Here is a 13999-nt window from a genome sequence, read left to right as displayed (position 1 = left end):
AACCCGATCGAAATAGATTTCCGGACAGCCCTCAAACTTGTCAAAAATTCTGCACTAGACACCTCAACTTGAGAAATTCCTAACTTGACCAATACTAACTCGATTTGCTCTCAAAATGAACCGACGCGACCACCACATCCTAAATTTGACTTAGGACCAGGCCTTACCAATCCATTGTTGCTGCTCACACGTTCAGTTTATTCAATCACTCAATAGCTCACACTTTGCTCTTAAAATTTCTGCTTCGACCCTTCAACTTAAATGACCCTTAACCTATCTAAATCTTAACCGAATCGAGTCCAATTTATACCAACGTGACCACGTCTTAATCTTGACCTAGGACCAGCCCAAGACACGACCAGACCTGAAATGGTGACTCCCCTGCCCAGAATTTAGTAGCCCTTACATAATGCATCCATCACTCTACTTCACCTCTACTACAATAATCCAACTCTATGCCCCTTTTCTTTAACTCTACCTCTTTCCAACCCACCAAACACACCTAATAACATATCTTGGGACTTAACACAAGCAGCTAGGCAGCCCTCAACCACACTTCAACTTACATTTCGAAAATAAGCATGAGCATGCACCAAAATGCATTAAACTCTTTAACAACCAGTGTAGTCAAATGGCAATCAATGAAATACTCATAACACACTTCAATTTCAGCCCTAACACCATATAAATTTTGAATTTAGGGCATGCACACTTCTGAAATTTTCGAATGAATCAATATGCATCAAAATCCTTCATGTCTCATATAACAATTTACCATACAACTCTTTAAACTTCATGCATATACATATTTCGAAAATTTCACATATTACCTTGCTGGAAATAACTTAAAACCGAATCCATACTTGACAAAACCATGAACATTTCGAAATATAACAAGAGTTTTAGCACAAGAAAATAAGTAGCTAGGTTGAATGCCCAAAAAATGCCTAAACTTGCCTTGGCTTACACCTCACAAAATCGAACCAACAAGGGGATGGGAAGGCTGAATTTCGACCAGCAGCTAGATGACCTTCCCACGGTGACTTCCCGGCGACGGCGGCGGTGGAGGAGGGCGGCGGCGGTGGCTGGAACGCAAGGGAGGGGGAGCGGCCGCTAGCTTAAGAAATGGGGGAGAGAGACACACGTTTGGGGCTAGGGTTGGGGATTTGGGTTTCATTTATTAAATGTGTTGTAAAATATGTTTTTAAGTGTATATGTGTGTGTAGGTATAGATGTAAGTATGCAAAAGTAGGTGTGTGAGTGAGGACATAAGCACGCTGGAAAGATCCGTCTTGATACAGTGGGTCGTTATAAATAGTATCAAAGCCAACCTCTCTTAGTACGGTATGGTTCGTGGACGAACCAAGCAGAAGCTGGTGGGCATGTGACGCCCGGGGCTGAGGAGGCGGGGAGTGATCGCCGGTGCCAAGAGGTTGCACGGACAATGAGCGGCTCCTAGAAGGCTTCTAGGCGGAGGGAGACATGAATGAACCGATCCCGTGCCGGAATGAGAGGGATTCTAAGACTGTGTAGTTATCAGACTGCATAGTTGAGGAGCGCTTAAAAGATTTCATATGTACTGTTCATATCAAAAAAGTGCATCTTCTTTTCGGAAGCTCATCACATAAAAACTCCAAAGTTAAGCGTGCTTGACTTGAAGAAATTATAGGATGGAAAAAGACCGGCTTGATACAGTGGGTCGTCCCTCTAATAACCTCAACTTTATTCATAACTGATTTGGTAATTTATGTGTGTAGACTAAAATACTTTTCAATTTTATTTATTAATAAAAATAATTAAATAATAATATGATAATTTACATGACCCATTTTAAATCCAATTTATTATCACAAGCCCATGTTCTCTCCACGTGTGTAGCTAATAATAGTAAAGATTAATATTTATGATTATGATATTTCCGAAAAACAAAAACAGATATTTATTTTCACAACAATGGCGGTTCCATTTCCACCTGGAAACCGCGATACTTCCAGCACATATACATGCAATATAATATAACCACGAGAAATTAGAACATTGTTTTGGCAATTAGAGTTGTAGATTCTTTGAAATTCATCGGTTGATTATGGCGTTTGCGTGGGTTTCCACAAATACATTTACGGCGTTTTCATCACCGTCGAATGATCGTAATTATCTTTGGAAGTTTCCGAAATCCCGTACGCATCCTTCTTCAGCTGGGTTTTTGAATTGCTGCTGTAAATGTGAAGCACCTTCATCGGATAATGGGTTGAAATTTGTGCTCCACGATGCTCTTGATTCTTCTGGCCTCGATACCACTCATGCTCGGGTGGGTTATTCTTTTGAGTATATACGATTTTGCTTTATGTGATTTTTGTTTTGTTGAAGTTTTTAGATTTTGCTAGATTCATCTGAGGTGAAATTAGCATTTGCATAACTCATCATTGGATACAATAAATCATCTAGGTCGGTCGTGCTGTTTGATTGCATGTTTTTGTGCTTTATTAGCTTTTTGTTTATAGTGGTTGAAATCCAGTGTTTATCGAGCGTTTTGCTAGTTTATTTATCCCCCTTTTGATTATCTCCTGATCTCATCACTTCAGTCAAAATGTCGACTTGACTTATTTTTGAAGTAAATAATGAGAACTCAGTTACTACAGTTAACAATTATTTGTAGTGTATTAAATTTAATTAACTTATATGACATGAATTTAGATATGAAAAACGTTAGCCATACAAACTCTCAAGAATCCATCAATAAAATTGGTTAAATTATTGTACAGCTAATATAGTACTCATTTTTTGGGAGGAGGGAGGATAGTCAAGTTCCCAGCCTCCTCTTGGAAGTGGCAAGCAGAAGTCAATTTTTTGTTGTTTCATGACATGGCATGATTTTACTTAAAGGAATATAGGAAATGGAGACAGTGATAAAGATAGTTTTTGTCAAGGATTTGATCTCTCGCTACAAAGAGTGGCAAAAACTGTACACAAGACCTTCCAGTAGATAATTTTCTATGTTACTAACAAAAGGATGGGTTTAGGATGCAGGATAAAATTTAACATTCATCATCATTATATGTCACCATCAATCTGCTATATTTTCAATGTTTTCTGGTAACATATTTTTTTACTTCAGTTGAAGGATGAGAGAAACAGAATAGCAAGTTGGGAAGAACCACAAAGTTGTCATATTTCACATGACCTGTTTGTTGGGAAACTATATTAAGAATTTTTATCTGTTCCTTAAAAAATTGTCGAATATTTTTGTTCAACAATGGATTTTCCTCCTAGAATGATATTTTAATGTTCGGAAAAAGATTTAATGTTTTATATGTGCTGAACAGGCAGCAAGGGAGGATTTCTACTCACAGATTGAAAAACTATCTGATGTCGAGAGAGACATGAGCATGAGAGTAAATAAAGATGTTGATTTGCGAAGAGCCGCTCTGCATATAGCTGCTGAGGATGACTCCCTAATATCACACTCTTCTGTTCCGCTTCCAGTTGACGATTTTCTTTTTAGGATGGACAGTCTTGCTGTGGAATATTGCTCTCGCTACAGCTATTCTCTTAGATCCTCCCCTGATGATTTTCTGGAGTGTTTAAATAGATACTTATATGTGAACAAAGTAAGTTTCTATTTCTTTCCACTTTGTCAACAATTTCGTGAGTATTATATATATGTGTCTATCTTATGTGGGCAGTTAGTCACTATGCTGTGGTAAAAAACTGATTATCTGTGATCCTTAGTTGTTAAAAGCTTCTCTTTTCATCTATACTATCCTTTATATGAAGAGAGGTGCTGCTTGTTAGTTTAAAACACTTCTACCAAATTGATTTATGAACATCAGGCACGCTGCATCATCTACAGTGTTGAGTTTTAAATTCTAAAGAAAACAGACAGGTTTCTGATAGAATTCTTGGAAGGAAAAATGGCTATCCAGTTAAAACGTTTGTAAAGATAAAATATAATTGATACTTGACCTCTTGTTTTTTACTATTATTTCTCAAGAGCCGGTCCTGCACCCCTGAGAAGCAAAATAACTCCCTCCTTCTCTGTCTTGGGAAACATCTTGTTCTTTTTCATGGCTCTTAAGTGCAACTTGTGGTTTTTGATTTTCAGGCTTTTCGAAGAACAGATGCGAGAAATCAGGTGGAGCAGCGTTCTCTTTATCTGAATTCAGTATGTGTCTCCTTCATGGTTATTTTTGTTGCAAGTTCGATGACTAGTTTATGGCTCTAGGTTAAGTACTGATTGTTTTGGCCAGGTGTTGACGCACCGTTCAGGTTCTGTTCCAATGCTTTCTCTTATTTACTCAGAGATTCTGAAGATGCTACGTTTATGGGGAGTCCTAAATTTTGATGTGGAAATTTTCTTCCCACGTGATTCTTATAGTTCTCCCATAGGGTATCACAAACAAGAAAGCAAAGAATCAGATCAGCTAGATGTTGTGACATCACAGGCTTTACTGGTGGAGGTAATCTTCCTTGTTTGTCCACTGCATTTTGTAGTGTGCCTGTGCTTACTTTGTAATCGATGTATATATTTGCTTCTTCAACGTGCAATGGCCATCTTTTAGACATGCTTTACGTTCCCATTTGTGCATGTTTACCATTTAATCTGATGGTTTTGGTCATTTATAACCATCAATTAATTGTTCATTATGTGTCCTGAAGTTGGTTGGAGCAGGTTTGAAATATATGACTGATAAATATTTACCGTGCTTTTTCTTATAGTTTCCAGGAATTTAGTGCAAACACCCCTTCTATAATGAAATTGAAAAGCCTGGTGATCCTAAGTTTTCCTTATCTGGTCTTTTAGAGCAAACTTAATTAGTTTTCTCTAAATCAGTGCAGTTGTGTTTTTCTGTGTGGTTTGCGATAATAGTTCTGAGATTTGGATTAGGTACATTTGAACTGCGTCAAAAGTCTAATTGGGGTTTAATGATTTATAGTTTTTGTTAGCTCTGAAAAACGAGTGATACTCAAATTTATTTAATCTAACTTTGCACTTGTTTACTCGCCCGTGTATATTTTGTTGATTATCTGGTAACATTGACTATTTTCAGATATTGCAAGATTTGAAGCATGCTTTCTGGCCATTTCAGCTTGATCAGGCTAGAAGTCCATTCCTAAGGGCAGCATATGCAGCTCATTGTTACAACAGACCCAACGAAAATAAAGAAAGGTACTGATGTGTAGTTTCTCAAGACCATTTCAAGAAAATTTTCATCTTCTCCTCAGGTTCAGATTGCCTTTTTGTTTGAGCCCGTTTCTTTGTATGATCAGTGCATTGGAGCTTGCATCTGCCAAGGCTGCTAGGCATAGGCTGCAACGAGGTGTTTGGACCAGCGTTCGGTTTGGGGATATACGCCGTGCTCTGTCAGGTTTGTAGATTGCTGTGAGTTCATTCTCTATCCTTTTGATTGGTTGCTATATTCACTATTAGCACACGAAGTACGATGAACAACATGCATAATTCTGGTATATGTCGACCAAATTAGGTGAATTCGGAACAGCCTATAGAGTGCAAATATGAAAAATGGTGGAACTGAATTCCGAAGTCTTTTAGTGTTCTTACCTTTCGAAGAACATAGCAACAATGTGGTTTTGCGGTTCTTTTTGTTATCTTCTATTATTGCGTTGTTATTGTAAAATATTTCGAGGTTAAAGGTCCGTTCCTTGCTTGTGGCCGCTTCACATTTTCGTTCTCATTGAAATGTATTTTTAACAGCATGTGAACGTCTCATCTTACTCCAGACCGATCCAAAAGAACTGAGAGACTATGCTGCTCTGTTGTACCATTGTGGATTCTATGTTGAATCACTTCAGTACCTTAAGCTCTACCAAGATAAAAAGGTATATGCACGTGTATGTGTGTGTGTGTGTGTATTAAATGTATGTGTATCCAGTTTCCCTTTTTCAATTTTACTGATAAATCATAAATGTATCGTAGGGATCTTCCGCCTTTGAGTTGAAATCCCAGTTAGCCAACAGCTTGGAGGAAGACGATGCTGTCGAGAAATTAATTATTCGTCTGAAGCTGATATTGATGGAGGAAGGTTGGAGTAGTCAGTCAGATAACAGAAGTGTCCTTTTCAACAATACTGAACCATGGTAATTTCAATGCCATGCCTGATATTTTCCTTCATTTTGGATGGGGAAAATGTGAGAAGATGATCAACTATTTGTATAGATGTAAAATGATTGTAAATAATAGATTCAAGTCAGGATATGAAGACAAAAATGTCACCAAATTCAGTTGAAGAAATGCACCTAGTTCGGGAATGTTGGTTGCACGTCCTTTGTGCGAGGTTGCAGTCATGTAAACGCTTGTATCGTTATTTGATGAATGAGATATGTTTTGTTTTGTTTTGTTTGTTGGGGTTATACTTCGGCTATTTGGTGGGGAAATTCGACCCTACAGTTGTGGTATTGCCCCAACGGTAGGGTGAAGGGTTGAGATTTGATTTATTTTTATGTGGGGTTTACATTTTTTATGAACCCCACATGAAAATAATTATATGTGCAAATCTGGACCATTTCCATACAGTTGGGGCAATACCACAACTGCAGGGTCGAAGCTCCATCTATGGATGTTACATCCATACTAGCGAAAGTGTATATTCTTTATTTTGTAAAAAATTAAAATTAACTGAAAATATTTTATATATATATATATATATATATATATATATATATATATATATATAGGAGAGAGAAAGCGGACAGTTTGATATGATTCTTTGTGTCCCTTGCTTGGAAGACTAGGCGCTAGACTTTAGACCGAGTCCTTTTCAGTAGTTGTCATAGATCGTCCTTCAATTGAGCTTTCTCGTTGGCACGCCCTTCCTTGGAAAGTAACCTCGAGGTAAATCAGTCCAATTTTTGTCTGTTTTTATTTATACAATTATATGATGTCTTTGATTGTCAGCAACAATAACTACGTCTTTAACTGACGAGTCTTATAGACCTCCCTCTTCAATTATTTGAATATAGCCCTGGTCACTTTTCATCGCTTACTAATCCAGTATACGTATAGTAGGCCTCCTTCGCCACGACATTAGTGGCTTAGCCCTTCGCCCGCCTCTCTAGGCATGCGCTATCATGTCATATATCCACTCTAGACATTTATGTGAATAATGTTGATATGATGTTTATCTATTAGACGTGAAATATATATATAAATATATATGACATTTATGTGAGATAGTGTCTATTTATTGAATGTAAAATGAGTATGCAACATATTGAAATTATATGCGCGCGCACACATATAATTTTGATATGCTGCATATCCATTGTAGATTCAATAAATGGACGTCATCTTAACAGTGCTCATATATGTGTTATATAGTTTTGATATGTATGGGATTTGGGCCCGACCTGCCGCTAAGGTTCAGAATACGATTCGAACGACATGGTTGCTTAATTCTCAAGTTGGGCTATTCCCGATTCACTCGTCATTATTAAGGAATTATTGTAAGTTTTTTTTTATCCGCTTGTTGATATGCTTAAACTCAGCAATCAAGGGGCAACCTAGTGTGCCAATGGGTTGTGCCCATGGCTCGATACAACCCCACACCCCACACAATAGTTCACAAGTTGAGGAATCCAACTACCATGTGTCGTATGATATCCATCAACACGGTATCTTATTTGGGCATACCTCAATACAGGGATAATGAGAGGCCAATATCCGTCCTTCAAATTTGAATGCATCAAATCTATCTATATATATATATATATATATATATATATATATATATGTATGTATAGTATCTTTTTATTTAATTTTAAAATTTGGTGTGATAGTGAAGACAAAAGTGGTTAATCTAAAATCTTAATGCTTTACAAATTACAATATAGTATAGATTTGCAGAAGTTTTGTAAAATCTTTCTTTACTACATAGTTTTTTTTTCTTTACTACATAGTAAGTGATGCATGGTAAAGAATGACATTTTTCCCCATGTAGAATAGAGAAAAGGAAATCATGAAGCACTAATATTAGCATGCGGATTGCCTCATGATTTTTGTACAAGTTGGATACTTATGCATGCATTTCCAAAAGGGTTGCTGTTTTTGCCATCTAAATCATTGGCAAACATATCACAAACTTCATTTTTTGAACTCATCGAATGTTAGTGCTCATCAGCCTCTTAAGTTGGAACAATAAGGTCCCATATTGTACGCACAATACATGTCACATGCAGATGCATGCACAATACATACACACAAATGCATGCATCTTTATCATCTTTAGTTAATTTGTTGGTGTAAATGTCTATCTACACCGACGCAAATCTAATGGGATGTCATCAAAATCTCCCGATCACATGATCTAAAGGGAAAATTATATGGATGTGCCTTACGCGTGTGTTCTTAGAAATTAAAATTCTAATTGCGAAATTCATTTTCATTTAAAATAAAATGATACATGCAATAAAACATACTTGTAAATTAAAGTAAGACTATAGCAATAGGGAGTTCCGCTTTAATAAGATTACTTCTTCACTTTCATTGGAAAATCTCACATATCTTTTCATTGCATCGAATGGAATATATATAATTTTGATATCTTGAACGACACGAGAAGATCGCACAAACATCCCAGAAGAATTTAATGTTTTCCACACACAAATATCAGGCACCCAGATAACAACATAACTTTACATACGCACACGAATTTGCCGGATGGTAAATGCAATTTACATCTTTTTTTAATGCACGATTTTCCATATTCTAATCCATGTTAGAGAATAAATACACAAGATGTAGCTCGATTATTGAAGTATCCACCAAATACCAAGATATATATAAATTACATGATTCAACAATAAAAACTACATTGGTGGTGTTTCGTGATATAGCATAAACTTCGCCCACTTCCGGTATACAACAATGTAACTCCAAATTAGCTTCATAAACATTACCAAATGTCATGTAAATCAAGCAGGTTTCTCATAAGTATTCTGCTCTCTGAATGTTGCAATGGCACTTCTTATCATACCGGCCATATCCGAACGCACAAAAAGATGTGTGTTATCCAAAACATGTATAATAAACTTCTGGGATTGAGGCAGCGAAGAATTCATGTTGATGATGAATTGTGCCATTGGAATATCACTGCATAAAGACAGATCAAATTCGAAGATGAAAATTATAACAAACGGGAAAAGGAGGAAAAAACAACTATGTTTTCCTTTTTGAATGATAATTATAATATTTACCATGTAATGTACAATCCTTTGATGGCATTCACCATGATAATTCTGCAACACACGCACATCATCAGTAAGACTACATAAGCACAAATCATTCAAATCTTCAAAGTACATTTTTTTCCGACTAATCAGAGTTCATAACATGGTTAATGCCTTCCCCATTGTGAATACCTTAACTCATACGTAATAATTTCCCAAATTCAGAAAATTAACAAGAACTCTACAGACCTCAAAATTCTCCTTTCCCATTTCTCACATGTCAAGGTCCTAAAGAACCTAACATTTATCCTCTAAGACCAACAAGTCCGATTTTTATATTTTCATTCTTTATCGCACTCCATCTACTCAATGGTTTATTTTCAACAAAATTATAAAATTTTTAAAAATATCAAATGAATAGTTTTATCAGATCAAAGTTCAAACTGCATCAATGTTTTGATCGAAGCCTTACTGTGGAAACTCTATAGAACAAATACATAATATTTGAAATTTCGATAACCGGCATATTCGTCAAATCTTTTGTATAGCTTAAATAACTAATGTGATACAAATGATGGATCAGATGAAAGTATTAATAACTGGTAACTGCAAATGAGATTGACAATCCTACGCATGCATTCAGATTTCAGTACTAATCCATCCCTTAGTTTGTTCAATGTTTTAAAATAGGCAAAAACTCCTATGAGACGGTCTTAAGGGTCATTTTTATGAGACGGATCTCTTGTATGGGTTATCCATTAAAAAGTATTACAATTTATGCCAAAAGTATTACTTATTATTATAAATATAGGTAGAGTTGAACCGTCTCACGGATGAGACCGTCTCACATGAGTGTTACTATTTAAAATATGATGCTGAAACGCCAAAATAAGGTACAAATATATCACAATTAGGACTCTAGTTTCTGGAGCAAACTGAGATAAACATGGTACCGTTGCACCATAAATAAATGCTTCATGGTTGTCTCTGTACCACGGACATTTGTTCGTGTATTCACCAATCAATTTGGCGTATCTATTCACCAATCAATTTGCATTGTCTATCACTATTTCTATGCTAATAGCAAATCTGTTGCCTCAACGGCTTAACTGTCTAGCACATCTGTGTCAACTTGAACAAATTGCTCCATTTGATGGAGGTAAAACTATTATCATTGGGTAGTTGTTTCATGTAGGGTCCCGGGGATATGTTCACCGTAAACTTGACATCTATGTGGTTTAGGATTATTCAAACATTGTCATAAACAACCCTCAGATCAACCGTGTACCCCATGCAATCCAAAGCCAAACAAGCAATAGATTAGTTGAAATTTGGTTAAACCATCCCATTACAAATCCTAAGATCAATCAGACAGGCCACTATTGCTGAAAATAGTTTTCTATCCTCAAAACAAATATACATATGCACATACATGCCATTTGACAATGAGTTAACAAAATCTGAAATTTATCATACATCTGTCATTCACAACAAAATCTTAATACGTGGTGCCAATTCATTAACTATTGATAGGAGAATGATTCTAAAATCAACCCCAAAGCTAATAATCAGCGAAGGACAAGTTGTAGCAGAAATTTCAGAACCATTAAAAGTGTACAACCAGCCCAAAACAGCCATCAAATTCGAAAACCAGCAAATATCGGCATGCAGCATTAAAAATTGAATCACAGTCATGATAGGAGAATGATTCTAAAATCAACCCCAAAGCTAATAATCAACGAAGGACAAGTTTTAGCAGAAATTTCGGAACCATTAAAAGTGTACCAAAGCCAGCCCTCAAATCCGAAAACCAGCAAATCCGGAAATTTCGGAATCATTAAAAGTGTACCAATAATGGTATACGCTGGTTTTTTTATTTGTTTTTTTTGTTTTTATTTTGTTTTCCAGCATTTTGGGGTGTATTTATTATTGGTTTTTATATAATATATAATTTATTTAGAATTAAAAAAAAATCAGGTTTATGAAACAAACATATTTGAACTGATAAATTCTATACCATGCCCTGTATATCTTGCAAAAAGTTTATTTGTCAGTGCAATTCGAGAGAAGTAGTAAAAAATTATACCAGTATTTTAATCTCTTAAAATTTAAATAAACAATATATAAAATTGAATGGTTACAGAACAAAATTCATTAGCTGAAAAAACTTTTGGAACAAAATGGGCTCTTTCACCGGAAGTCAGGAAACTTTCTTGATTGGAAATATTTTTGATGTGTACATAATACAACTTTAAACAAGAACTTATAAGTTATAACATGTTCAAAATCTCACATCAGGTATGGAGGTTTATAAGACGACTTTTATATATACATATATATATATACACACACACAGACATAAACACACACACACATTAATCATTACTGCACAGTTTTTTAACAAAACTAAGCACAATCTGGAAATTTTCAAGAAATTAAAAGAATCATGCTAGAACGAACAAGCACATGTAGAATGACAATAATAATAAATGACTAAACAACAGGTTGAATATCAAAATCATCCAACTAAAATATCAACATAAGCAACTAACTATATCAAACATCCAAGGTGAATTACAAGGTCTATTTAGATTAAAGCTATTAGTTCAAACATCCATCACCTTTAAGAAGACCATGATTTTACTGTTTCTCACATGAAATAAAATTTGGAAACAGTAATTTGATTTAAACATAGGAAAAGACATTGATACAGATATGAACTCCATAAATAAAGAAAAGGAAAGAGACACATGAAAATGTAGATATATCATAAAAGGAGATTGAAAATATTGGAATTTCAGACTTACAACTTCGGCTGATGCTTATATATTAGATATGCAAATACTTTTGATACTATAATTATTTACCGTTATAGTTTCCGAATCATCAGAATAATTAACTTTGAATAGTACTTATTGAGGCACACAATCTCAAATAATTTGATTCTATAATCAAGAGAATAACAGATTTCACACCTAACCTCAGTAAAAGTTGGCTTTAAATATTATCAAGAATGTTTATATATATAAATAAAGACACAAAACACATGAAATACCCAATTATTAAAGGTAGCGAGCAAAATTCCACTTGCTTCAACCTTTTTGATAATTTTTTCTCTCCAATATTAATCTCACGACACATTTTCTCCTCCAAACAAAAACTTCATTCAAAAATCATAGAATAATACTATTAATCGATCCAAAAGCAGCGAGAATGGAAGAAATTTACTATTTTTCCGAGTTGAAAGGCTGGCTTCGACTCTGTCTTTCACCCACGTCGCTTGCTTCAACCTATTTGTTGATGGGCTTGCTCGAACCGTAGGCTTTTGAAGTTGTATTCGACATCATTGGTCGGCAGATGGGTTTCGATGGCGAGGGGAGACGCTGGGCAAGATTGGAAGTAGCGATTAAAAAATTGGGGAAGGAAGAGATGATGGGTTTGAGAAAACCGGCGACAGAAATTGGGAGAAGGGAATATGGTTAGTGTGTGATAAGTAAATATAATAATAACTAGCCAACTAAGGGTGTAACATAATACAAAAAATTTATTTAAAAATATTTTGTATTGTTACGATATTTTAATTTTAATATTATAATTTAAATGATATTTAATAGTTAAAATTTATTGTAGGGGAATATTAAATTAAGAGGATATTTATGTAATAATATGTAACAAAATGATGGATGAGATATTGAGAAACGTGTGGAAGGAAATGGAGAGAGTGGAAAAGTTTTTCATGTAGTATTATCATTTTGCCCTTTTTGAAAAAATAAAAATAGAAAAGACAACCAAGGATATATTAGTTCACCCATATTAGGATCAAAGTCAATTTTTCTATGACATTCACTTATTATTAGATAGTAAAGATAATAATAAATTTAAATGGGAATAATAATGATATGGAGTAAAAAATAAGTAAAAGTCTTTGTCCGGTACTAAATTATTGGTAGCATAAATTGATAAATTACAAACCGCTAATTCATATTCATACACACGCACATATATATATATATATAATATACTAGAAAAAAATGCACGCATGTGTAAAATAAAAATTTTTTATATGTAATTTTTTTAAAAAAATAAAGAATGAAATGAATGAAAAGTTTTTTGTGGGTAGTTAATTGAAAAGGTAATTTTGGAATTATGAGATTTTGGTGTATTCAAAGTAGTTATTCTAATATTTTCAACTTTAATATAATAGTAAAAAATAATATTTATGATTATGATATTAATGGATTAGGTGATTAACGAATCAAAATGCGCGTGTGTTATGTGTGTGAAAATATTGAGGCTATTGAAAAATAATTATCTTATGAATTAACATGATTGTGAATTTTTTCCTTCAAAAAATTTATAGAGTCGGTTTGGATGCAAAAATATTTTACTTTAAAAATTATTTTTAAGATGGTTTTTAAAAGTACTTATTTAATTAAAAGGTGTAATTGTAATTCTCCAAATTCGATGACTGTCTTCATTCACACGCACTTTGAGAAACTTTTCATGGGGTCAGTGGTCACCATACCATCCTATAATTGATCCAAGTCAAGCAAGCTTAATTTTGGGGTTCTTATGTGATGAACTTCTGAAAAGAAGACTCACCATCTTGATATGAGTGATACATATCAAATCATTTTTACTTCTCATTCCGATGTGAGATTGGTTTATTCATACCACCCGTCATTCATTCATTGGTGGGGTTTTCGTCTTTCATGTATTAACCACTCATATTGCGAACAATGTATCGTCCTGGGACATTTGGCTTCGGATGTCACAGCAATAATTTTGTTTTTGGATAAATAGATTAAAATCACTC

The 13999-nt window shown here is 34.6% G+C and overlaps 2 protein-coding genes across 2 annotated transcripts; one reads left to right on the top strand and one right to left on the bottom strand.

Moving 5' to 3' along the window:
* Positions 1-1961: 1961 nt before the first annotated feature.
* LOC140866883 (uncharacterized) lies at positions 1962-6331 on the top strand. Its single transcript, XM_073271946.1, has 8 exons — positions 1962-2308; positions 3324-3608; positions 4103-4162; positions 4248-4457; positions 5049-5167; positions 5269-5366; positions 5714-5838; positions 5936-6331. The coding sequence occupies exons 1-8, from the start codon at positions 2087-2089 to the stop codon at positions 6098-6100; spliced, it is 1284 nt and encodes a 427-aa protein (XP_073128047.1). The 5' UTR covers positions 1962-2086; the 3' UTR covers positions 6101-6331.
* Positions 6332-8651: 2320 nt separating this feature from the next.
* LOC140865116 (general transcription and DNA repair factor IIH subunit TFB5) lies at positions 8652-12671 on the bottom strand. Its single transcript, XM_073269631.1, has 3 exons — positions 12412-12671; positions 9211-9252; positions 8652-9106 (listed from the first exon to the last, which is right to left on the bottom strand). The coding sequence occupies exons 2-3, from the start codon at positions 9243-9245 to the stop codon at positions 8929-8931; spliced, it is 213 nt and encodes a 70-aa protein (XP_073125732.1). The 5' UTR covers positions 9246-9252; positions 12412-12671; the 3' UTR covers positions 8652-8928.
* Positions 12672-13999: the final 1328 nt, after the last annotated feature.

This window comes from Henckelia pumila, chromosome 4 (genome assembly GCF_033568475.1).
Source record: "Henckelia pumila isolate YLH828 chromosome 4, ASM3356847v2, whole genome shotgun sequence".
Classification (NCBI taxonomy): domain Eukaryota; kingdom Viridiplantae; phylum Streptophyta; class Magnoliopsida; order Lamiales; family Gesneriaceae; genus Henckelia; species Henckelia pumila.
This window is presented reverse-complemented; position numbering and strand designations above follow the sequence as displayed.